Source organism: Podarcis erhardii, assembly GCF_964252035.2.
Source record: "Podarcis erhardii genome assembly, chromosome: 7".
Classification (NCBI taxonomy): Eukaryota; Metazoa; Chordata; class Lepidosauria; order Squamata; family Lacertidae; genus Podarcis; species Podarcis erhardii.
Window position 1 is genome coordinate 52,577,652 of NC_138511.1, and position 22,886 is coordinate 52,600,537.

The following is a 22,886-nucleotide window of genomic DNA, read 5'->3' on the forward strand; positions in this document are numbered from 1 at the left end:
CAGCCCGCCATGCCCCCCTCTAAGACACTCCATTCCCTCTCTCCTGTCTGTCTGGTCATCCTCTCAAACAGCCAGACAACATTCCACAGTCATTTAATTAGCTCAGACTGCACTGGGCTCTGCACTTCTGCAGAACTTGGAGTTTTCCTTCGGCTGCTGATATGTCCTGTGCATGGATGGTACTGTTTTGGCTACATAAGCCATGACACTCTTCTCCGAACACTGAAAACATAGAGGGAATGACACAGCCTCTGAACGCTGTGGTTGCATGTGGCTCTTGTGGAAAGCATCCATGGAGAGACCCAGCCTTCTTCAGAAGTTTGTCTGGTTTCCTGTTTCGAAGCCGTCTAAGTCAGCATACCATAAACACAAGCTGTGTTCTGTGGGGAAAGTACTTTTTATGGGGGGGTGGGTAATTGTTTTGCCAAATAAGTGTTCCTAGTCAAAACTGCTTAGCAAAATGTGTATATTAGGAGCGAACTGCCATAAGATGCTGAAGAATTTTCCTGAGGACTTTTTGTTATCAGTGCAAGCTTATGTAGAAATGTAGAAATGTGGAGAAGTGAATTGTAAAAGTGGAAAAATGTGAAACTAATAGAAACTGAAATTGATAGATTCAGCTTTCCCTACCTTAGTCACTCTTGGCTTTTTCCAGTCAGATCAGCCATCCACCTTATTTGACATTTACATATTGCTTCACTGACAGCTCCCTTATTATCTCTACTTTTCAACACCTAATGAAGCAATCTCCTTTGCTTCTTTAGGCAGGACATAATGACATAAAGCTGAAAGAGCAGCAAAGTTTGTCAGAAGCCGGAACGCTTTCCTCAGAGAGCAGTACATTTTAAGACTCTATTCTTGCTCCTGATGAAAGCAGAAAATTGCAGCCTCTGTGTAACTTAAGGCTGCAATTCTATACCAGCTTAACTAGGAGGAAGCCTCACTGAACTTACTTCTGAGTACACTTGTGGCCATCTACAGGCTGTCCATATTTTGCCAGAGAGATTCAGGTGCATCCCATAACTTTAGGTTTATGCAATTAAAGTGGATTTGGGTGTCCTAGTCCAACTCCCTGCAATGCAGGAATCTGCAGGATATATACTTGAATTGTAAAAAAAGAAAAAGAAAAAAGCCTCTTGTTTGCCTGGATGACTCTCCTTCATTGAAGGTTTTTAAACAGAAGTTGGATGGCCATCTGTTGGGGGACATATGCTTTGAAATACTGTTGTAAGCTTCAGGAGCACACAGAACTATTGGGCAGAACAGCAGCCTGAGTGGCCAGGACCCACCAGAAGGGAGTGAAGTTTTTGTATTATAAGACATTATTTAGCTGAAAAGGGATTGGTAGATGTATTAAATTACTGGCCATTACAGAGTGGACTGGAATGGGAATGGCTAAATAATAATGTATTTGATTTAATGTTAATGAGTTACCTTGCTCTCTCTCCATGGCTGTGAAACCTCCTTCCCTCTTCCTTACTGAAGAGTTCTGTGTAACAGGAAAGCTTACATACTTGTTAACAAAAGTTAGTCAAATAAAAAGTATATTTTGACCTAAAAAAATAAAATACTGCTGTAAATCTGTCTTGATTTTATAGTTTTATCTTATTGTAAACTGCTTTAAGGGCTTTTCTTTTCTCTTTTCTTTACAATCAAATGTATAAATGTTATGAAATAAAATTATGTACTTGTGATTCCTGTTTCGCAGGGGGTTGGACTAGATGACCCTTTGGAGCCCGACCAACTCTACAATTCTGTGTTTCTATGAGCCTCATTGGGTGTGCAGCAGGTCCAGGGAAGGGCATGACCTAGGGAGAAGGCGTGGTTTAGACCTGAGGGGCCAGGCAGGTAGGATACCAGAAGGTTTCTATTGGAGAAGGTGGCCCTCAGATTTCAAAAGATTCCCTGCTCTGGATTTCTTCAGGTCCCTGGGCAGCCTGCATTTCTTGTATAGAATATTGACACACACAAAGATACACCTTTGTGTACATGTTCTTTAACACTGCACAGAAAGTTGAATGCCTAGTGAGCCAGCAGAAGGACTGAAATATCTGTCAATTCTGATTTCTCTCTGTTTCTCACTTTTCTAAGAATACATTTAGTTCTCCCCCATTCCACATCAGTTTGCATGAAATAATTTTAAAAGTCCTCATGAAAATTCACCAGCATTTTAGTGCAAATTTCTCCCAATATGCACATTTTCCAATGCAAATTTGCCACATATGCACTCATTTGCAAAGCAATTTCCCTAAGATGATTCACATTTGCATGCTGATATATGCATTTTTATGCACACTTAGCCCTAGTATATGCATTTTTATATACATGGCTAGAGAACTGCATTGCAACGTTCAGAGAAATGCAAATTTCAAAGAACAACTGTGTTTAGGTTTGCGCGTGGCTCTGGAAAATGCAAAAAGCTTCAGCTTTAAATTGAATTTCTGCCCCACCCCTAGAACATGTTTTGAATATGCACTGTAGATTTTGGGAAATTGAAGAAAAGGCAATACTTTTGACTACCCTGGTAGAAACACCCACTATACCAGCACTTCCTCTGCTTAGCTGTCAGCCCTCTCCCCTCCCTCTGACTACAAAGCAAAGGGAGGAGGAGCTGGAAAGGGCTCAGTCTGCCACTCTCAGCCTAGGCTCACAACACTTCAGCCGCAGATCTTTGGAAGAGGCTTAAGGCAACAGCCTCTCAAGCGCAGAGGTCTCTTGAGCTCTTTCTCTCTCGCACGCTGTCTCCTCCTGCTGCTGACCTTTGGCTTCCAGTGACAAGCAAAGACCAAACCCAGAAGATTCTCGTCCAGCTGCCTGTCTAGCCGCACACCCTTTCGTGGGGCATCACTGACGTTGACCACCACCACACTGGAGAAGGTATCTGAAGAGAGAGCATTCGGGATCCAACAGGTCTCCATCCTGGAGGAGAAGCCTTTGCCCCAGGGTCCAAGAACTCCCAAACCTCCAGACAAAACACACAGACACCCTCTTTTTGCTGGAGGGTCCAAGGAAAGGTAGTTCTCTCCCTTAAAAGGGTGTGGGGGGCATCCCATCAAGTGACCTGGCTCCATGGAAGAAGCTGTGAGCAATGCTACCGTTTGCAGCCATGACTTTGGGTTCGAACAGGCCAACGCCTCCCTTTCCTGGCCAAGCGTATCTGGAAGTGGCCCGGAGACGGTGATTGTGCCTGTGTTGTTTGGGGTGATCTTCCTCCTGGGCATGGTGGGGAATATGCTGGTCCTGGTGGTGCTTGGCCATCTCCGGCCAGGTGGGCGCCCATCACGCAGTGCCACCAACATCTTCATCCTCAACCTGAGCATTGCAGACTGCTCTTTCCTCGTCTTCTGTGTCCCCTTCCAGGCCACCATCTACTCCCTGCCTGAGTGGGTCTTCGGTGCCTTCTTCTGCAAGTGGGTCCACTACCTGGTCATGACCACCATGCTGGTCAGCATCTTCACCTTGGTGGCCATGTCGGTGGACAGGTACATCGCCGTGGTGCACGCCAAGCGCTCGCTCTGCATCCGCAGCAAGCGCAACGCCACCCTGGGCGTGGGGGTCATCTGGCTCCTGTCTCTGCTCATCGCCATCCCAGTGGCTCAGCACCAGGCCCTCATGAGAGGCCACCGGCAGGCACCCAACAGCTCCTTCTGCTGGGAGCATTGGGCAGACAACCCTGCAGCCAAGCAGGTCTACAAGGTTACCATTCTGGTGGTGGGTTACCTGCTACCTCTGGTGCTCATCACTTGCTGCTATGCCAAGGTGGGTGTCGGGGCAAGAGGGGATGGAGATGGGTGGTTGGCAGCAGGTTTCGGAATGCTGCCACAGAGTTCTTCTCTGTGGCTGAGTTTAAGCCATGACTACTTGGTCCCAAAACTTCTTTTGACAGCCTGCGTAAGACCATTAGGTCTAAGACCATGTAAACTGCGCCACTGGCAATCCCAGCATGTTTGAAGTTAGCTATGTCACTAGATCTCTTGAAAATCTGAGATTAAGAAGTGGGGGGGGGCATTTTCTCCATTCTTGCACTTTTTCTCATCGTCATCTTCATACTTTCTCTCCATCAGCTATGTGCAAGTCTCTCCTCTCTTAGATATCTGGCAGAACACCTCACTGCTTTCTTTCCAGAAATGTTCTTCTTCCTGCTCTTGCTCTTTTTCTGCTTTGTTCTCTCTTGTAGACTGCCTTGGCTCCCGTTATTTTCTACATTCATTTTTGCTTCAGCCTAGTACAGGCACTAAGATTTCCCTTTTTCTTCTCCCTTTCCAAGTCCCCTAGGACAGTGATGAGCATCAAATGGATTGTGTTCACGGGTGGACACTTTCTGGGGTTCTTGCAGCAAATGCTAAGTTACGGATGGTGGTCTAAGGAGAAAGGTGGTTCTTACTGCACATGTGGACCACCCATGGCCTGAGGGCCAATCCCTAGCCTCAGATGCCTTCAGTGTGGCCCCCAAAGGTGACCCCTTGCCACCAAATGCCTCCCCCAAATTTTGCTGCATCTCTATGTTCATTCTCCCCATGTGCTGTGCACAGCCCTCCCCATAGAGATTTGGCCATGCTCAGGAGCTGGGACCTACACCTTAACTCTAATATTGGTAAAGGTAAAGGTAAAGGTACCCCTGCCCGTACGGGCCAGTCGTGTCCGACTCTGGGGTTGCGCGCCCATCTCGCTTAAGAGGCCAGGGGCCAGCGCTGTCCGAAGACACTTCCGGGTCACGTGGCCAGCATGACAAGCGGCATCTGGTGACCCAGCACAGCACACGGAAATGCCGTTTACCTTCCTGCTAGTAAGCGGTCCCTATTTATCTACTTGCACCCGGGGGTGCTTTCGAACTGCTAGGTTGGCAGGCGCTGGGACCGAGCAATGGGAGCGCACCCTGCTGCGGGGATTCGAACCGCCGACCTGACGATCGGCAAGTCCTAGTCGCTGAGGTTTTACCCACAGCGCCACCCGCGTCCCCCTAATATTGGTAGGTAACCCTTAACTGGTGCTACTCCTGGGCTACACCAGTCTAGCTACTGGTGCTATTCTAGTGGATCTCTATGGCTGATGAAGCCTTGGATTGCTGGGGGTGGGGGAACAGAGCTGCAGTTAGGGGTGTGAATTGTTGTCCATTTCCTCCGAATGTGCATCTATCAAAAGAAGGTCTTTCTCCCTTTTCATGCTCTCTCATTTCCCCATTCATTTAGCGGGATTTCTCTCTGAGTGGACATGTTGAGGATTGGTGCTGTAAGGCTGCATGTGCCATGTGCATTACTTAGACAGAGGTTATTCCCTAAGTCGGGGGGACCAAATGTCCAAAGGGTTTCCTGAGAGTAAACCCCACTGATCTCCAAGGGCCTTACTTTTAAGTAGACATAGTTAGGATTCAGGCAAATAGTTTGCCCCACCCTGTAGCTCTCCAGAGGGGATTTATTTTTCTTACTCATATTCTTCTTTTTCTTACTCATATTCCTATTCTTCCACAATTATTATGACTAGTTTAATTGCATGCTAGACAATTGTCTCATGATGCACGTTGCCTGTACAGCCAATTTGAAAAGGAAACAGGGCAGTATTATTAGCATTATCTACATAAACACCTGCCATTGGAAAAAACAAAACAAAATAACAGATCGGATTGTGGCTTGTTATGCGTGCTTACTCCCGGATTTGGAATTGCAGTTGTTGTTGTTGTTGTTGTTGTTGTTGTTGTTGTATGTTTACTCAAAAGTAACTCCCGACCTTGGATGTGATTTGGACAACACAATATCCCTGAAATCCTATGCGCAACAGAACAAACGGACCTGCCTCATTGCTTTGAGGGGCTAAAGAGAGCCTTGAGATACTGGGTGCAGAAAGGTAGTCTTAGTAGGACAGGATCCTACAGAAGTAAGTGCCATTGAATTTAAAAGGGGTTACTCCTATGTAAGTCAGTTTAGGACAGCAGCCTTAGTCCAGTTTGTTTACTCAAATGTTTAAGTCCCAATCTCTGGATGCTTTGGACAGCACAACATGCCTGCAATGTAGCAAATCCTAATCAAATAACTCATTCTCAGAGCAGACTGACTGAAATGACTGAACCTAAGTTAGTGTGCCTATTAACTTGAATGACCTACTACTTTCAGTAGAACTAGACTGAATACCACCCCAGGCCTACTCATAAGGAAGTCCTAATGGGGCTTACACTCAGGTAGGTGGGTTTAGCGACAGATATGCACAGTTTTGATATTGTTGTTGTTGTTAAAAATTTATATACTGCCCTATACCCGGGGGTCTCAGGGCGATGCACAGAATAAAATCAAGATATAAAACCACAAAATATATAATAATAATAATAACCTAATAGCCCCCCCCAGCACATTTTAAAAGGGCATAGGATGCCAGCAATTGCCCCCTTGCGCTTGAATGAAGTTAATCCAGTCCTGAGGACTTGCAAATTGTGAATAGAGGCAATTTCTGCACTCATTTCAGAATTCCCTGTGTGGGTTTGGTTTCTTTTGAAAAAGATCAGCAGAAACTGTGGTGTCTTTAGGATATATGGTTTTTTTAAACCTATATATACAACCAGAGTATAGGATGGAGGGACTCATGACATTAATACTCCAGAGGTCTTCCTTCCCCATTCAGTTTCCAGGAAAGCCCCAAACTCATCTTTGGGTCCCGCACAGAGCAAGACTTACCTTTTGTCTCTCCAGCTTCTAGCATTAGCCAAAAGTCACACACAAAATTCTGCCTACTGTTCTTGCACCTCACAAGAGGATGCCACTTCCAACATTTTTTATTTTATTTTAGCATATTTATTACCCAACCTTCACCAAAGGTAACAGAATGAGTTACAAAACAATAAAACACAACAGGCAGTAAACCATTAAAACAACTGCCCACCAAAAAAATCATACGTAGAAAATAAACCATCATTTCACCTTCCCAAGACCTGGGCAAAAGAATATACACCTTTTCCTTTTTTATGAAATAGCTGGGTCCAGGTGTACTTCAAGGGGCAGGGAGTTCCAACGTCTGGGAGCCACCTTTAACAATGATTGCAGGAAAGCCTGTGCTGTTTTATGATGAGATAAATGTTGATTGTTTGTGACTGTAATGGAAGGTCTGTGTATTTAAAGCATTTTTAAGAGAGATACTCAAAGTGTATTTGTCTCCCCCCATAACCCTTGTGCCACATATTCTCTTCAAGGCTCCTCATTTACCACCCTTAGACCATTTGTCCCAGTTAGGATGTGTGAGTATGTCAATTTCTTTCACTTTCTCTCCCTCCCCCAGTCTTAAGTATAGTTCTTCACATTACCACATCAGTTTGTGGTGTTGGGGGGTTTGTTTTTTTTAAAGTCTTCGTGAACCAGTTACAAACATTTTAATTGAGTCATCATATGATTTTTCATTCCATTTGCATATGAGTAAGATAGTAGTTCTGAAGCAAGAAGTGTGCTCCCTTTATTTTTAGGTGATGTACAAGTGTGTCATCAGAAGACTGTATCTTATGGTACATGATGTTTTGATTACCTTGTACAAAGTGTGTGTGTGTGTGTAAGTGTGTGTGTACCTACCATCTTGCAGGATAATTTAGGGACACCATTTCAGCTGATTCAAAGTTTCTGAACTGATTAAACTTTGCAGTCCTACTTTTTAATGTGTTTTCTTTCTGAGCAAAATTCAGACAGAGATCCTTTGCAGAATATCATTTTCTTCTGCAGGTAATAGTTGGAGCAGTGAAATTGCTCATATCAAATTCTATCAAGCAAGTGGATTACATTAGCACATAGTGTGTCTAGGCAAAGAAAGCCTTTCCAAGGAGAGGAATAGCTATGATCATCCTTGTGTAATTTTTGGGGGACAAGACCTGGTTACACAAATCGCTTAGTTTATAAATAAGTTTTGGAAAGACCACAGGGAATATAATATATAAGAAGATAAAATATATTTATTGATCTGCCCACTTTTGTCTCTCGCCCTGGCCCTCTCTGACAATGCCCAGAAGCAAAAGCAGCCCTTGCATTCCCTTCTGGGCCACTATGCTCTCTGAGACAGGTGTGGCTGGAGACATGTACATTAAGGGCAGAGGAAGGTGGAGGCCTTCTGGGTGAGAGAGACGGGAATGGAGTGAGAATAGCTCCCTTTCCACAAGAGTACAGCCCTAAACTTATCTCGCCTGCTTTCCTCATTTCTTTTCTTCCCCTCTAGCTAAGATCTTGGGAACTTCTACTTTCCCTTCTTGTGGGGCACCAGGGACTCAGGGAGTGCCACTATCACAAAATACAGAAGGTCAGGTCTCATGGACTTGATCCCCAACAAAATGTCCTTTTCATGACAGGTATTGAGTCAGATTTGTCTCCCACGGAAGCTGGGACTATCTCGAATAATCCATGTTCCCAGCCTGGGTGATGCTAACGCAGCAAACCAATTGAACTGAAGACAATAAGAGTTGGCTTTCTTTCCCCTTTAATGTACACCTGTGCAGATCTTGTGAAGCATTAGGCTTGAGTCAAATCCAGAATGTACCCACATGCCTACTTGGCTTTATGAACCCCACCCCTATTCCTGAAGAGCAGGAGCGGAAAAACTGTCACAAAGAGTTAGGCTCCAAAGATCAGGACTTTGGAGACCCATGTTCAAATCCCCATTCAGTTAGGAAGCCTTGGACAAGTCACTGGGAGTGGCCTAAGCTGCCTCCCAGGTTGTTATGAGGGTAATACAGCAAGCTAATGTGCAGGAGCATATTGTTCCACTGTGAACCCACCTCAGGTGCCAACACTGCAGGGAAGATGTGGATCAATCTTGCTTTGGGACAGGCAGGTGGCTGGAGCCAATGAATGTATGTTTCCTTCCAAGCAAAAAATTCTGTAGTGTGGCTGCTTGGGAGTAGTTTGATTGCCTTCTGCCTCATTGCTTTGTGTGAGTATGCCAGCAAGAGGTATACATGATGGATTTTCTTTTAATTAATTGGCTTAAGTACGTAAAGTCTCCTAGCATTAATGGTTAAGCACATTCATTGCTTGGTTACAGTGCTTGCTGTAACTGCGTTTTCAAAAGGTTAATCTAAATTTTGTTGGTGCACTGCATGAATTCCCCCCCCCCTCTTAATGTCATTCTTTAAAATAATAAAAATAAAATCTCCAGGGAGTCTAACGTACCTTATCTTGATCCTGGAATGGAGTTAAATAAAAGCAAAACCTTTATGCAGAAATTATTTACCTGAAAGTAAATAATAGACATTTGTTTACAAGCAGCTATGTAAAAAGAAAAAGTCTCTGTTGAGGGGAAGGGCCATAGCTCAGGAGACGGCATCTGCTTGGTTTGCATGAAGAAGGTCTCAGGTTCAGTCCCTGATATTTCCAGGTAAGGCTGGGAATGTCTTCTGCCTGAAACTCCAGAGAGCTACTGCCAGTCCATGCAGACAAAGGTGAGGGAACTTTTTCAGCCCAAGGGCCACATTTCCTTCTGGGCAACCTTCTGAGGGCCACATGCCAAAGGTGGGCAGGTCCAGAAACAAAAGTGGGCAGAGCAATGAATGCAAATGCCACCTTTGCACAGTAGCTTAGTTTCTGCACGTTCCCTTCTTTATCTATTTATTATTTACAGAAATATTTATATACCACCTGTCAGGGGCTCAGGAGCAGAGGCACAGGGAAGAGAGGGAATGGAGAGCGAAGGGGAAGAATCTGAGGGCAGCGTGGGAGAAGATGACAGTGGCCCGAGAGATTCCATGAGCCTCTCCAGTGAATCAGAAGATTCCCAGAGGGGGGTGCCGATGGTCAGGGCAAGGGGGGTCCCAGGGGGGACGCGCCAGAAGCAAGGGGCCAGCGGGGACTCCCAGAGCAGCGGCTGGAGATCAGGACCAGCTTTGCCACCAGAGCGCGGGGGGGGGGGGAGAATCCCAGGTATCAGGGACAGCGTCTCCTCCAGGAGGGAGAGAAGATGAGGTAGGGCTGACCACGCCTCCATCGGAGAGCGAGGGAACGGTCAAGAGGAAGGTTGCCGGCTGGGCGCGCGCGCCAAGTTCAAATGTACAGGCGAGCGGCACAGCAGGTAGCCCGGATAGGGAACCAGGTCCTAAAGCCCGCCGGAGGGAGGGGGAAGAATCAGGGGAGTCAGCGTCAGAAGAGTCCAGAAAGAGTGAAACCCCAGCGGGCAGGAGGGCCCAGAGGAGGAAGGAGCTAAGGAAGAGGTGGAGCAAGGCTAGAGTCTTAAACTGGTGTGGAAGGGGAGGAGATTCAGACGGAGCTTCGGCGGTCTAGAGCTTAAGACGTAGAGCTGCGCGCCAAGGCTTTGAAATGGAAACTGAACTTCAATAAAGACTTTTGTATATATGACAACGACCTGGCATTGGTCCTCTGTGAGCTGGGACCTAGGGCAGTTCTGACACCACCATATCACATAAATATATCATCCTCTATCCAGGGAAGCTAAAGGTCTCATCAGAGTTCAAGGACACATTCCAGCCAGGCAAGAACCCCCAAGGTGCAAAACAGAGTCAGCAAAGAGGGCAGCCTGGGAAGGTGAGGGGTAGGAGTAGCGGTTATCCTCAGGAGGGTGTGGAGGACCAGATAGAGAGGCTTGTTAGGCCACATTTGGCCCTTGGGGATGAGGTTCCCCATCCCTGGTATAGACAATTCTGAGCTAGATGGACCAGTGCTGTGACTCACTGACAGGTACCTTCCTGTGTAATGGATCTACTAAGCCTTGGGTAGGCAAAAAGCAGGCTAGGATCTACTGCCAGATCTTTTTGAAACCTGCAGTAAGTAGATCACAAGAATTTTCGACCTCCAGAGACAGAGATTGAGAGAGAGAGAGAGAGAGAGAGAGAGAGAGAGAGAGAGAGAACACTCAGTTCTGGTAATGAGAATGAATCCCTGAGCTGAGCATAATGCTCAGAAGTATCTTTGTCCTTCTTCAACTGTGAGTGCATGTCTGCTGCATTACACCAGTGTGGAGGGGAAGTCCATGTGGTGCCCTCTAGATGCATGTTGCTGGTCTTCAATTCCAGCTCTCATCATCCCTGACCAATGGTCCTGCTGGCTGGGATTGATAGAAGGCAGAGTCCAGCAACATCTGGAGGGCACCATATTGGTTACCTCTGCACTTGGTTCCAGTTGGTGGCTGCCAAAGATCCCGTACAAAAGCTAAGTAGACGACACAAGCCGGTGCCTGCCCACCACTGTACTTAGCAACACACACCTGCTGAGACTGGCTGTGCCTCTTATTTAGAGATCATAGATGAGAAGCAAGAGCTCTCTAATATAAAGATATAAATAGAAGCCAGTACACAACATTATTTGAATATCCAAGGAGACAGAACCATTCCTGTTTTTACAAGACATGCTTTACCCATCTGGATATCCACTTTGTTCCATTTATATACCTGCACCTGACATGTAAGAACCCAAGAAGCTGTATCAGACGAGAGACTTAACTGGTCCAGCATCCTCTTCCCCACAGGGGCTTTGCCTGATACCTGGGCAAAGCCTGCAAGGAGAACATTGGGGCAATGGGCTTATCCTCTCGTTGTTCCCTGGCAACTGGCAAATCAGGGCCAGACTGGAATCTCATGTTAATTACATGAATGCAATTAAGTCATGTGGATTTTGTTATGTAAACAGCTGCTCCGGGGGAGCCTGAACAACCTCAGCACCACTGGGAAGGCAATGTGAATACTTTTTCTCCTTGCTATGGTCAGACAATGATCAATCACCTTTCCAAAGCATTTTTGTGCATTCCACATTAGCGTCAGTGGAAGATTTAACTGAAATCCAGAGAGCAGCTTCAGAAAGGCTGCTGCTTTCATAACAATAAAAATGCATGTTATTTGCATTCACGCAATGAGCATTATGCCTAGTCTCATCCACAAAGGAATATTGCTTCCAAACATGAAGCTAGCATATAGCCATGGATAGAGAAGGGGGAGAAATTCAATCCAGAACACATTCAAAACAGAATCTGTCAAATAAACACTATCTGACACAATATATGAAACAAAACACAATCACCCTCGAATGGAGTCGAATGGCTGAGTCCAATTGCTGAGTTGAATGGTTGCCACCGAAATATGTCAGTCACAATTTTAGTCCATCACACTTCCCTAGTAAACTCAACTCAAAAGACCACTTTCCCCCATTGCTAATAACAAGGTCAGATTTCACTTCAGTTATCCATGCACTTGTCACTCCCAGACTGGACTACTACCATGGCCACCTGTTAAAATTGGCTCATAGGGTGGGGGTGGGGTGCTGGGGGATGTAATAATCTGACTCACCAACCAGATCCAATTGCCCACCCCTGGGATTGCATCAATGTCGTGAGAAACGCAAATAGCAGAGAGCTTCCAAAATGAACCCCAAAGCAGAAAACCATGTGTCTTAAGATGCTGAAAACATGGGTTTTGTTTTCCAAACAGCCCAACGTATTTCAGCCAATTATTGTTTAAAAGCTGTCTTCAGGGGCTATAGCAACAGAGGCAATACATCATGTGAATCATTTCTACTCAACATTTAAAAACAAACTAAATTGATTATGTACAAATTGCATATAAGCCTAGATAAACGAATCAATGTGGGAGAGGGACAGATCTGATTCTGGCAGGGGCCATGGCTGGGAGCAAATGGTTGAACCCTGTGCTTCCTGCACAATCCATAGTCTGGCCCTTCTGCAGTGCCACCGGTTTGGTTCTGAAAACCAGCTACGCAGTGGCCAACCATGTGACCAAGGCCACACTGAGTTTGACCCTCACTTTCTGATCCTCATCCTTCTGTAGCAAAAGCAGCTTCATTCATGCTGAAGAGGGAGATAGCAGCAATCTTGTGGAGACCTCGAGCTTCATAGAAGTACAAAATATATTTTTGGCTGGCAATGGGAGGGAGACTAAGGTAGGAAGGATGGCGGGCACAGGTGACTGCTGGGAAACATCGGGTTGCATGTGTAAAAATGGAGGTGGGACGGAATGGTGTGCTCTGGGAAAGGGCATTGTTAGGTGGATGGCAGGCCTAATTTGGTTCAAGACCCAATTTGGCAATTCTGATTGGGTCCCAATTTGGACTGGATCTTTCCATGCCTGATCCAACCTGAGCCCTGAACCAAATCAGGGGCCTTTCATAGCCATGAGGAGCCTTTTATAGGGATATTTCATACGGTTGGACAAGGAGGAGGGCAGGGGAAGGAGATGATGCTGGCAAAGAGTCTCTGCTTGCATGATCTCTGAAATATATTCGGAGTCGAGAGTGGATTTCATGCTCTTTATTCAGCTCAGTGGTGAGGAGGAATGAAAGTCCCCCCCCCCAAGTATCTGCTTTACATACATTATTTACACAATGGGCTGCACGTGATTGGCTAATTCCGGAATTCTCCTGTAGGCCAATCAGGTTGTGGATTCACTTCCATCTGGAGCTGGATTGGGTGGCTCCTGCAGACCAATCATACTACTGCATTGTTCTTGGACCAATCAGACTGCTTCATTCTGAATCCTATTGTTCTAGGACTAATCAGACTGCTGCATTTTGGATCCTTTTCAACTCAGTACATAACAATCTCCTTCCCCCTCCCCCTCTCTTGACCACATGTTTAATATCCTCCCCCCACCCACCCTCCGCAAAACACACTTTTGACAGCTCTGGGTTGCTCTAGGTGGACCAATTCCTTTCCAAGACTGGCTTTCAGTGTGGCTACCCCTGTTTTGTGGAACAATAACCCTGTGAAGATATGACAGGCACTCTCTTTTTTTGTCTTTATGGAAACAATTGAAAACATTTTTGTTTCACCAGACTTTTCCAGCTAGGTGAAAAGGGCTCTGCCTTATGTGTTGTTTTCAACCTATCTTTAGCTGGTTTTTCGGTACTGTTTTCAAAACTATTTTTTAGCTGTTTTGTGGTATAAGTAAATTAATACCACCACATTCTGGCCAGGCAAAGTCACCTGAGGAGAGCACAGGGTTGGTGCCAGGTGACTTGGTGATAGTCCCAGGAGCTGACAAGAAACGGCCAGAGGGCTGCACTTGCCCCCCACCCTGACCTAGGGTACACCACACCCCTGATGCAATAGAATAAGAAACATCTATTGTGCAATAAAGCAAGTTTCTTCCTTTCTTTCCTTAGGTTATACGCCATCTTCAAAAGAAGGTGAAGAATATTTCCAAGAAGTCAGAGAGATCCAAAAGAAAGGTAAATTAAAAGAAAACAACATCCAATTACCAGGGAACGTTAGCAAGCAAAATATTGCCTGCCCCAGCGCTAAAGTATAACTGATCACAGAGCCCTGTAAAATTATTCTATCATGCTCCATCAGAAGCATATACTTTTGCAGTGCTGTCAGCCAGATCACTATTTAGATGCGTGACTATGGCTTGTGGTTTTGGTCTGTTTCCTTCCCAATTATATATGTGATTGATTCTGATTCTGATGTGATTAATAAATTGTAGCAGACGCTTGTCTCTTCATCCAGGTGACCTTTGGAAGCTGTACAAATGTAAAGCTCCAGAGACATTTATCTTGTTCTGTCGAAATGACGTCTAAAGTTGGAATACATTTAAGTTCACAAGCAGGGGAGCAGACCTCCCACCCACCTCAAATGAGTGGCCTGAAGAGGCAGGAAAAGGTGCAGAGCAGGGGTGGGCACCTGTCACAAGATTTGGTTTGGATCCTAATTCAGCAAGTCGGAAAACACCTTGCTTTGGTCTGAAGTATTTTGGAGACTGCCTTATTTGGCTTGGGGTCCGAATCTTAGAATTGTAGAGCTGGAAGGGACCACGAGGGTCATCTAATCCAACCTGCTGCAATGCAGGAATATTTTGCCTAACAAGGGACTCACAACCCTGAGATTAAGAGACTCATGCTCTACCAACTGAGTTACCCAGCAGAAACCACTTTGGACAAAATGAAGCTTCATTCACTATGATGGGAAATTAAAAAATGGCTATTGTCTTGTCATTTGCAGGAATAGTAGTATCTGTTCTCCAGAGTAGATAAAAACCTGCCAAATTATAGGCAAAATATATCCTTGTGGTTTAGTGATGAATTATCTTTAAAGTTTGATTATCTTTTCTATTTCTTTAGACTATATCTGTACTACAGTATAGATACTGATATCAATTCCTTGCCTTGCAACACCTCTCAGCCTCCTAGCTCTCACTCGACTCCACCCATCCACCCTGGCTCTCACTCAGGGCTCAAACAAATTGACAGATCAATGCCAAAAACTCATACAGTGGTACCTCAGGTTAAGAACTTAATTCATTCTGGAGGTCCGTTCTTAACCTGAAACTGTTCTTAACCTGAGATACCACTTTAGCTAATGGGGCCTCCCACCGCCACGCCATTTCTGTTCTCATCCTAAAGAAAAGTTCTTAACCCGAGGTACTATTTCTGGGTTAGCGGAGTCTGTAACCTGAAGTGTCTGTAACCCAAGGTACCACTGTAATAAGAAGAGTTCCTGCAAGATGCTGGCACCACCTATATCTCTAGGCTTACTATTATGGGCAGGTGTCAAGGTTGACAGAGCTTGCTCAGGCTGCTTCCAGCTTTGTCCCACACACCTAGTTCCAGGCTACAGCAGATTTGCTTTGATTGGAATTTCTTAGGGGGTCTAACGGATGGCAAATAGGACACCCCACCACACACAGTTCTTTCTCTAGCCTCTGCACACTTCTCTTCTTCTAGCATGGAAGGAAACATGTGTATTTTTAAAAAACTTGTTGAATTCTTCCGGTGCTGTAGACCTTTCTGAAGGGATGAAAAACTTCAGAATAATGAGATTAAGGAGGAGGAAGCTAACAGGCGGCACTACCCCCTGGGTTTAATAAAACAGTGGGAAGCAGGTTGTGGGCAGCCCATGGGTGTAGCCAGGATTTTTGTTGGGGGGGACAGGACTTTGTTGATGGGGCAGAACTGACATGATTGATCAATTAGTTAAGTATTTCTATTGTTTTACTTGATCTGGGGGGGCAGCTGCCCCCTGCCCCCCCCCCCGACTACACCCATGGGGCAGACAGCATGGCAGGGCAATGCCCCATTCACCCTCATAGGCAGGCATCCACTGAATACAACAGAAGGATGGAGCCGTCTTGTACTTTGCCACATACATAGAACTTACACATCATTTTCCATTCGTCGCAGACGCTGTGTTCTTTCAATGCCTGGCTTTAAACATTCAAACAGCTTTCAAGGAGGAAAAATGAGGGGATTAACTTGTGTATCAAGGGGGAGAGAATAAATCCTGGAAGTGAGCCATATTGCCTGTGCTGCTCTTGTTTTCAGGATCATAACTCAGACCGTATAGTCCCATATAGCGTCCTCTTTCAAGCCAGAATAGCCAGTGACTCTTCTCTCCTTTGGCAGAGGAACTGTGCAGGACCCAATTTTGGGAAACCCTGACATTAGACCAGGGTTTCCCAAAATTGGGTCTCCCACTGGTTTTGAACTACAACACCCATCATCCCTAGCTATCAGGACCAGTGGTCAGGGATGATGGGAACAGTAGTCCAAAAACAGCTGGCGACCCAAATTTGGGAAACTCTGCATTGGTTCACAAGAATAACCTACTGGATCAGGCCATTTAGGTCAGCATCATGTTCTCACAGTGGCCGAACCCTTTGCTTATGGGAAGCCAACAAACAGAACACAAGCATAATAGCAATTCCCAGCAACTGATGTTCAAAGGCATACTGCCCCCAACAGTGGAGGGAGAACATAACATAGCCATTGTGGTGGCTAGCAGCTAATGGTGGGCACTGACATTGGTGCTGTGGTCTTGGGGCAACAATAGATAGCTATAGTCCTCCATTTTAAATTTCCCAAAATGCTCCTGGAGAAATGCCCTTGGTGCCTTAGAGGTCAAATTACCGTATTTTTCACTCTATAAGACACACCAGACCATAAGACACACCTAGTTTTTGGAGGAGGAAAACAAGAAAAAAATTTTTTTCTGAATCTCAGAAGCCAGAACAACAAGAGGGATTGCTGCGCAGTGAAAGCAGTGATCCCTCTTGCTGTTCTGGCTTCTGGGATAGCTGTGCAGCCTGCATTCGCTCCATAAGACGCACACACATTTCCCCTTACTTTTTAGGAGGGAAAAAGTGAGTCTTATAGAGCAAAAAATACAGTAATACAAGGACTTTGAACCTGGCTTGGTAGCAAATGGGCAGCCAGTGCAGATGCTTTAACAATGATGTCCCATGTTGTTAGCCATGTTGAGCTCCCATCAATCGTCCGGCCACTGCATTCTGCTCCTGCTGAAGCTTCCGAACCAGGCCCTAGGGCAGCCCCACATACAGCATATTACAGTAATCCAGCCTTGAGGTTACCAACACATGGACTACAATGTGCACATGTACATAATGCATATATTGCTGGCAATAACAGACACAAAGGCATTATATTAGGGGAAATTGCTTTCAAAAATGTGTATGTTAGGAGAAATGCACACTAAAATGCTGATACATTTTTGTGAGGACTTTAAAAAAATTGCAACCTATGCTGAAATGAAAATGAGAAACTTGGAGAAATGGAAACTGCCAGATTCATCCATCCTTGTGAGTCACAAGTTTTCCCAGGGTATCCCCACTGCCATCTGCAAAATGTTGAGGGGAGGTTGTATGGCAGCTTTTGCCAGAGGGCAGCTATTTAGCATCTGCTTCCCATCTGCAACAAGTGGGAACAACAAACTTTCTTGCAGCGCTCTTAGAGGGGTGACTCAAAATGATGAATGTGAACTGTGATCACATTCCCATGAGCAGCATATGATTCTTATACTTTGGCCTGGCTGGTGGCACTTTTAAACAAGAGTGGTTGGTCTTTGCAATGCAGTTCTTCCTCTGCAGCTCTCACATTTTTTGGCTACTACAAGACTGGCAGAAGTTGAATTAATTGGTTTGGATTGAATCTAAAAATCATTTCCCCATTTGGAGCATCTTCTGCTGAGATATTCTTCCTTGCTCTACCTTCCTCTGTCCATTAGCTCTCTAGTGATATTACATTCCATAATATGATTACAGACTTTGCCACCTATTATTCTGGTATAGATGAGGTGGGGAGGGGGGAAGGAGAGAGAAAGAGAGAGAGAGAGAGAGAGAGAGCACATTCAGCACAGATATTTTGAGTTTTGGTCTCAGTTTTGTGGCAGATTGCTCCATTACATTTTGTAAGTATGTTTACACTCTTTGTAGAGAATGAGCACCTCCTCTTCAATTGCCAACCTTGCCCAATAGCAAAGGGTGCCTTCTCCTATTCTCTCTCTCTCTCTCTCTCTCTCTCTCTGCTTGCTGCCATCTGTGCATGTGTAGACAGGGATGGGTGAATCAGTCAATTTCAGTGTCTCTCGGTTTCTCCTTTTTCTCCTTTTTTTGCAATTCATCTTTATCGGTTTCTCCTTTTTCCAGTCTTAAGTTCAGTTCTTCACATTTCCACATGGGAAAGTTCGCTGCTTTATTCAGGTCTTACTAGCAGGCTTCCCATAGGCAATTGGTTGCCTCTTACTGTGAGAGCAGATGTTGGACTCAATGGGTCTTTGCAAAATCCAGCAGGGCTCTTCCTGGACTCTTATGAGCAGCTGCAGGTTCTCTGACAGAGAGTGCCCTTTCTTCATGTGTGCTTCACCTTCCCTGCCTCCACTCCACAAGCTGCTTTGTAATTATTTTCCAGAATTACCAAAATGTGCTGTCGAACATCTACGCAGCTCCAAATGGCTGTGTTCTCTGAGCCAAACACAGGTAACCAAAGCAACATGATTAGGACGCATTTCCAACAGCACTTTAGCCCATGTGAGGTTTGCACTTTTGCAGTGATGTTTGAATGATGACTCAAATTGAGATTACACTCAGGCACCCGACAGAAGCCAGTGCTGAAAGGGCAATGCAGACTATACCAGGATGTTGAGCAGGGCTGTCAAAACTCCATAGGGGTCAGTGGATGAAATTTCACACCCAGCTAATGTCCATAGGAACATGCCTAAGGTTTTTTGTTTTTAACCACAAAGTCCTTCCCACCTTGATTTACCACCGTCATCCCTCCCAGGGACTACACCTCAATCCCCTGTAATTGACACATCCTGTAAATTCCAAATCAGGGCCTGCTAATGGTGGAGTGGAAGTGCAGGCCATCATCACCGTCACACAAAAAAACATACACACCCAGGGCCACAAACCCCTAAAGGAAGCATGAAATAATAGCCAATCTGTTAGGATCAGAGCGACTGCAATTCTTTGCCTGATTACCGGCAAGTGAGCTTCACTGAACTCAGTGGGGCTTTATTTATGACTGCATTGGCTAAGAACATAAGTGCATCAGGCATCTTTTTTTCCTGACTTCTCCAGGCAGGGCTTGGAGACCCCCATCTGAAATCCAAGAGAGTAGCTTCCAGTCAGTGCAGGCAGTACTGAGCCAGATGGATCAGTGTTTCCAACCCAGCATCCTGTTCTCGCAGTGACCAACCAGGAAGCTCGTAAGAAGGACCTGTGCACAACAGCCCTTTCCCCACGAGTGAATCCCAGTAACAGGTGTTCAGAGGCATAATGCCTATTGCCTCTGACTGTGGCTGGTAGCCGCTGATAGCCTTTATAAAGTAAAAACAGCCCTGCAAAATCATTTTTTTTTAAAAAATAAATATTTTTTATTAAAACAAAACAAATTCCTTCCAGTAGCACCTTAAAGACCAACTAAGTCAGTTCTTGGTATGAGCTTTCGTGTGCATGCACACTTCTTCAGATACACTGAAACAGAAGTTTCCAGACCCTTCTATATAGTGAGAAGGTGGGGAGGGGTATTACTCAGAAGGGTGGTGGGAATGGGTGATTTTTTATTAAGTTTTCAAATACATAATACAATACACCAAAAAATCAAAACAAATACACGAAGAAATCATATAGAAAGAAAGAAATAAAAAGAAAAAAGAAAAAAGAAAAAAAAGAAAAAAATAACCAACCATTCAGTGTAACTTTTCTTATATAACTAACTGGACTTCCTCACATCTCCTTACCCTGCATTATTTATAATCAGAATGTCAGCAAATTATTACCTTGTTTCATACCTTATTTTGTACTTTCCAAATGTTATACTTCTAAATTTAAAATAGTTTTTATCGATTGCTCATACCTTAAAATTAAACATAGTGTTGCCTTAAATTTCGACCCTTTTCTTACTTATAACTTAATTTTCTATTTTACAAAGCCTATTTGCTGGAGCTGGTATTTTCTAAATCGTGCAAATACTTAACATTCATACAACTTATAATATTTTTGTAGATAATCCGTAAACTTCTTCCAGTCCTCTTCCATTGTTTCTTCTCCCAAGTCTCGGATTCTGCCAGTCATTTCAGCCAATTCCATATAGTCTATCAATTGCGTCTGCCACTCTTCCAGTGTGGGCAAGTCTTGTGTCTTCCAGTACTTTGCAACAGCCCTGCAAAATCAGACCAAAGGCCCATCTAGTTCAGCATTCCACACACAGGCAGGACGTGACTACAACTGGAGACATCTGGTGCTTTCTTAGGTTTATAGATAGACAGGTTGAGCAGGTAGGAAAACAAGCGTGCAGGCTGTATGAATCCCAAAGCAGCAGCATTCCAGCACTCCAATAATTCCCTTGCCAGCCAGAAACTTCTTGGCAGTCATCTCCCGCTAGCCTAATTCAATCACATGTTTACAGCTATGTTTTGCTAATGGGAAATAAAGTTTTAAAGCCAAGCCCTGGATGTTTATCTTCTGCCCATGCATGAGCCCCCGCAGGTATATGTACAAAGGAAATGACTTGCCTGTGGTGGTGTCACAGCTCTGTGCCTGCAGTGCTGTGTTCTTAGACCTCTGGCTATTAGCAAACACTATTTCCCTCCACCCCACACTGAATCCAAAGGGAAAACAAAGACACTTCTTTCTTTTGGGCAGAAGCTAATTGGGAAAGAAGCTAATTAATGGATTGTTAGACTGTTCAAAACAGCTAAGAGGATTAGCCCCCCCACTGACCAAGTTCAGCAGTTAATTACAGCTATTTTCCATTTAATGTGTTCCAGATGGTGATAAGGCTATCCAGATTGATGATTATTCTAGCATCTTCTGACCATTTCTCAGTACCGCCTCTTTATAACGTTCTCTTTTGTAATTGGTTATAAGTGGAGCTTGTCTTTGTTTTGTACAAATGGTTTGTTAAATGCCTCTTGCAAATTTACTGTGTGCTATTTGTTATTGTCTGTGTTATAAGTAGGACGGGGAGAGGGGAACAGAATTTTGAGAGGCAGGCTCTAGAAATAAAAAAAAAATGATAAAAGTGTAAAAAACTATCCAACCTATGCTGCTGTGCAACTGCACACAAATTAAACATGTGTGGAAGCAACATTAACATTTTGCATCTGTCTTCCCCACCTCAATTCCTTCCAGATGTTTTGGACTACAACTCCTATCATCCTCAACCACCGGCCATGCTGGCTGAGGTTGACGGTAGTTGCAGCCAAAAGCATCTGGAGGGCACTAGCCTGGGGAAGGCTGATTTGCATTCCCCAAAGTCAGCCGAATCTGTTTTAGTTGGTAGCAATAATTTATAATAGCCAGACCACATTCTGTGTTGTTGATGTTGTTGTTAGAATTACACACCCTTCACTCTAAGGTCCCAGGGCAGGCTATACAACTATCAAAACACACTATTAAAATTTCAAAACCTTTGTTTGCTTTTGTCTTCTAGACAGCTCAAACAGTGCTGCTGGTGGTTGCTGTCTTTCTAATCTCCTGGCTCCCGCACCACATCATCACTATGTGGGCTGAGTTTGGGAAGTTCCCCCTGAACGATATCTCCTTCACCTTTCGCATCATCGCACACTGCTTAGCCTATGGGAACTCTTGCATCAACCCCATCATCTACGCTTTCCTGTCGGAGAATTTCCGCACAGCCTGCCGGCAAGTCTTCACATGCAAGGGCCTCCTTCAGCCGCCCCCTGCGGAGAAGATGGTGAGGATCCGCATGGAGAACTTCTCCACTTCTCACTCGACAACCAACGTGTGACATGGGGTGGGGAGGAAGAGCTATCAGCAAAGGAAGAAACAAGAGAAATGCAGCAGTGTCCAGAAATTCCTTGCACAGGCACAGATTCATCTCAAAAGGGATGGGGGGAAAGGGGTGGGGGAAGCAGACCCATTCTTGATGTTCCCTCTGTGACATTAATGGGACTCACAGGAGCTGTCCATTCCTCATCACCACCATTGCTCATAATTGTGGCTTCAGAGTGGCAGCTTTCTGAGATGTTTCCAACATTTTATGGAGGGGTGGCACCTAAAGCTGCTACAGGCTGAGATTTAACTGTGGTTTACAGCTGAAAGTAAGGGAGCCACTTAAACTCTGCCCCAAAAGAGGATGCTGATGTATAGGAATGAATTTAGAATCGCTGTAAATTCAACAGAAGTACAATGTGCGGAAGACACTGGCCAAGTGACTGGTGGGCCTGCTCAGCCCAGATGCTCACTTTTGACAGGTAACTTCAAACCCTCCCAGTCTATCCATACCCTTCTTAGGGTTCTTTATTTTTAAACTGGACTTGGACCGCAAAACCCTTCAAAGTGACGGATAATAAAGGTAAGAGGATGGTGAAGGAAGACACATTGGAAGGCAATTGTTGCTATGGATCCATAGTGCTAAAGCTCACTTTTATCTCCACCACCTCATTTGTAAAAGGCTTCCTTGATTATATCTTGGTCAGATGTTGCATTGCACATACCAAGACATTTTGAATTTTTGGCCCAAGATAATTTTGCCCTTTCAATGCAGAATGTACATTGGCATAGTCACTCTTTTTTGCATAATTTATTTAAAAAACTGATCTGTATTATTTATTCTGGTTTGGGTATTAATAGGAAGGAGCTAGTTAGGGCACTGATGGCTCCCTTTCAACCGCTGAAAATTATTTCAGCTACTTTTCTGGGTTCTGGTGTT

The 22,886-nt window shown here is 44.8% G+C and overlaps 1 protein-coding gene across 2 annotated transcripts; it reads left to right on the forward strand.

Annotated features, from left to right (window-relative positions):
- Window positions 1-2,626: 2,626 nt before the first annotated feature.
- Window positions 2,627-22,517, forward strand: LOC309347339 (galanin receptor type 1-like). 2 transcript variants are annotated; one of them, XM_081871845.1, is made up of 4 exons: window positions 2,627-3,759; window positions 14,079-14,144; window positions 21,344-21,403; window positions 21,645-22,517. In XM_081871845.1, exons 1-4 carry the CDS (start codon window positions 3,070-3,072, stop codon window positions 21,960-21,962), a joined length of 1,134 nt encoding a protein of 377 aa, XP_081727971.1. In that variant the 5' UTR covers window positions 2,627-3,069; the 3' UTR covers window positions 21,963-22,517. The 2 variants fall into 2 exon arrangements, with proteins under 2 accessions (XP_081727971.1, XP_081727972.1); XM_081871846.1 differs by lacking the exon at window positions 21,344-21,403.
- Window positions 22,518-22,886: the final 369 nt, after the last annotated feature.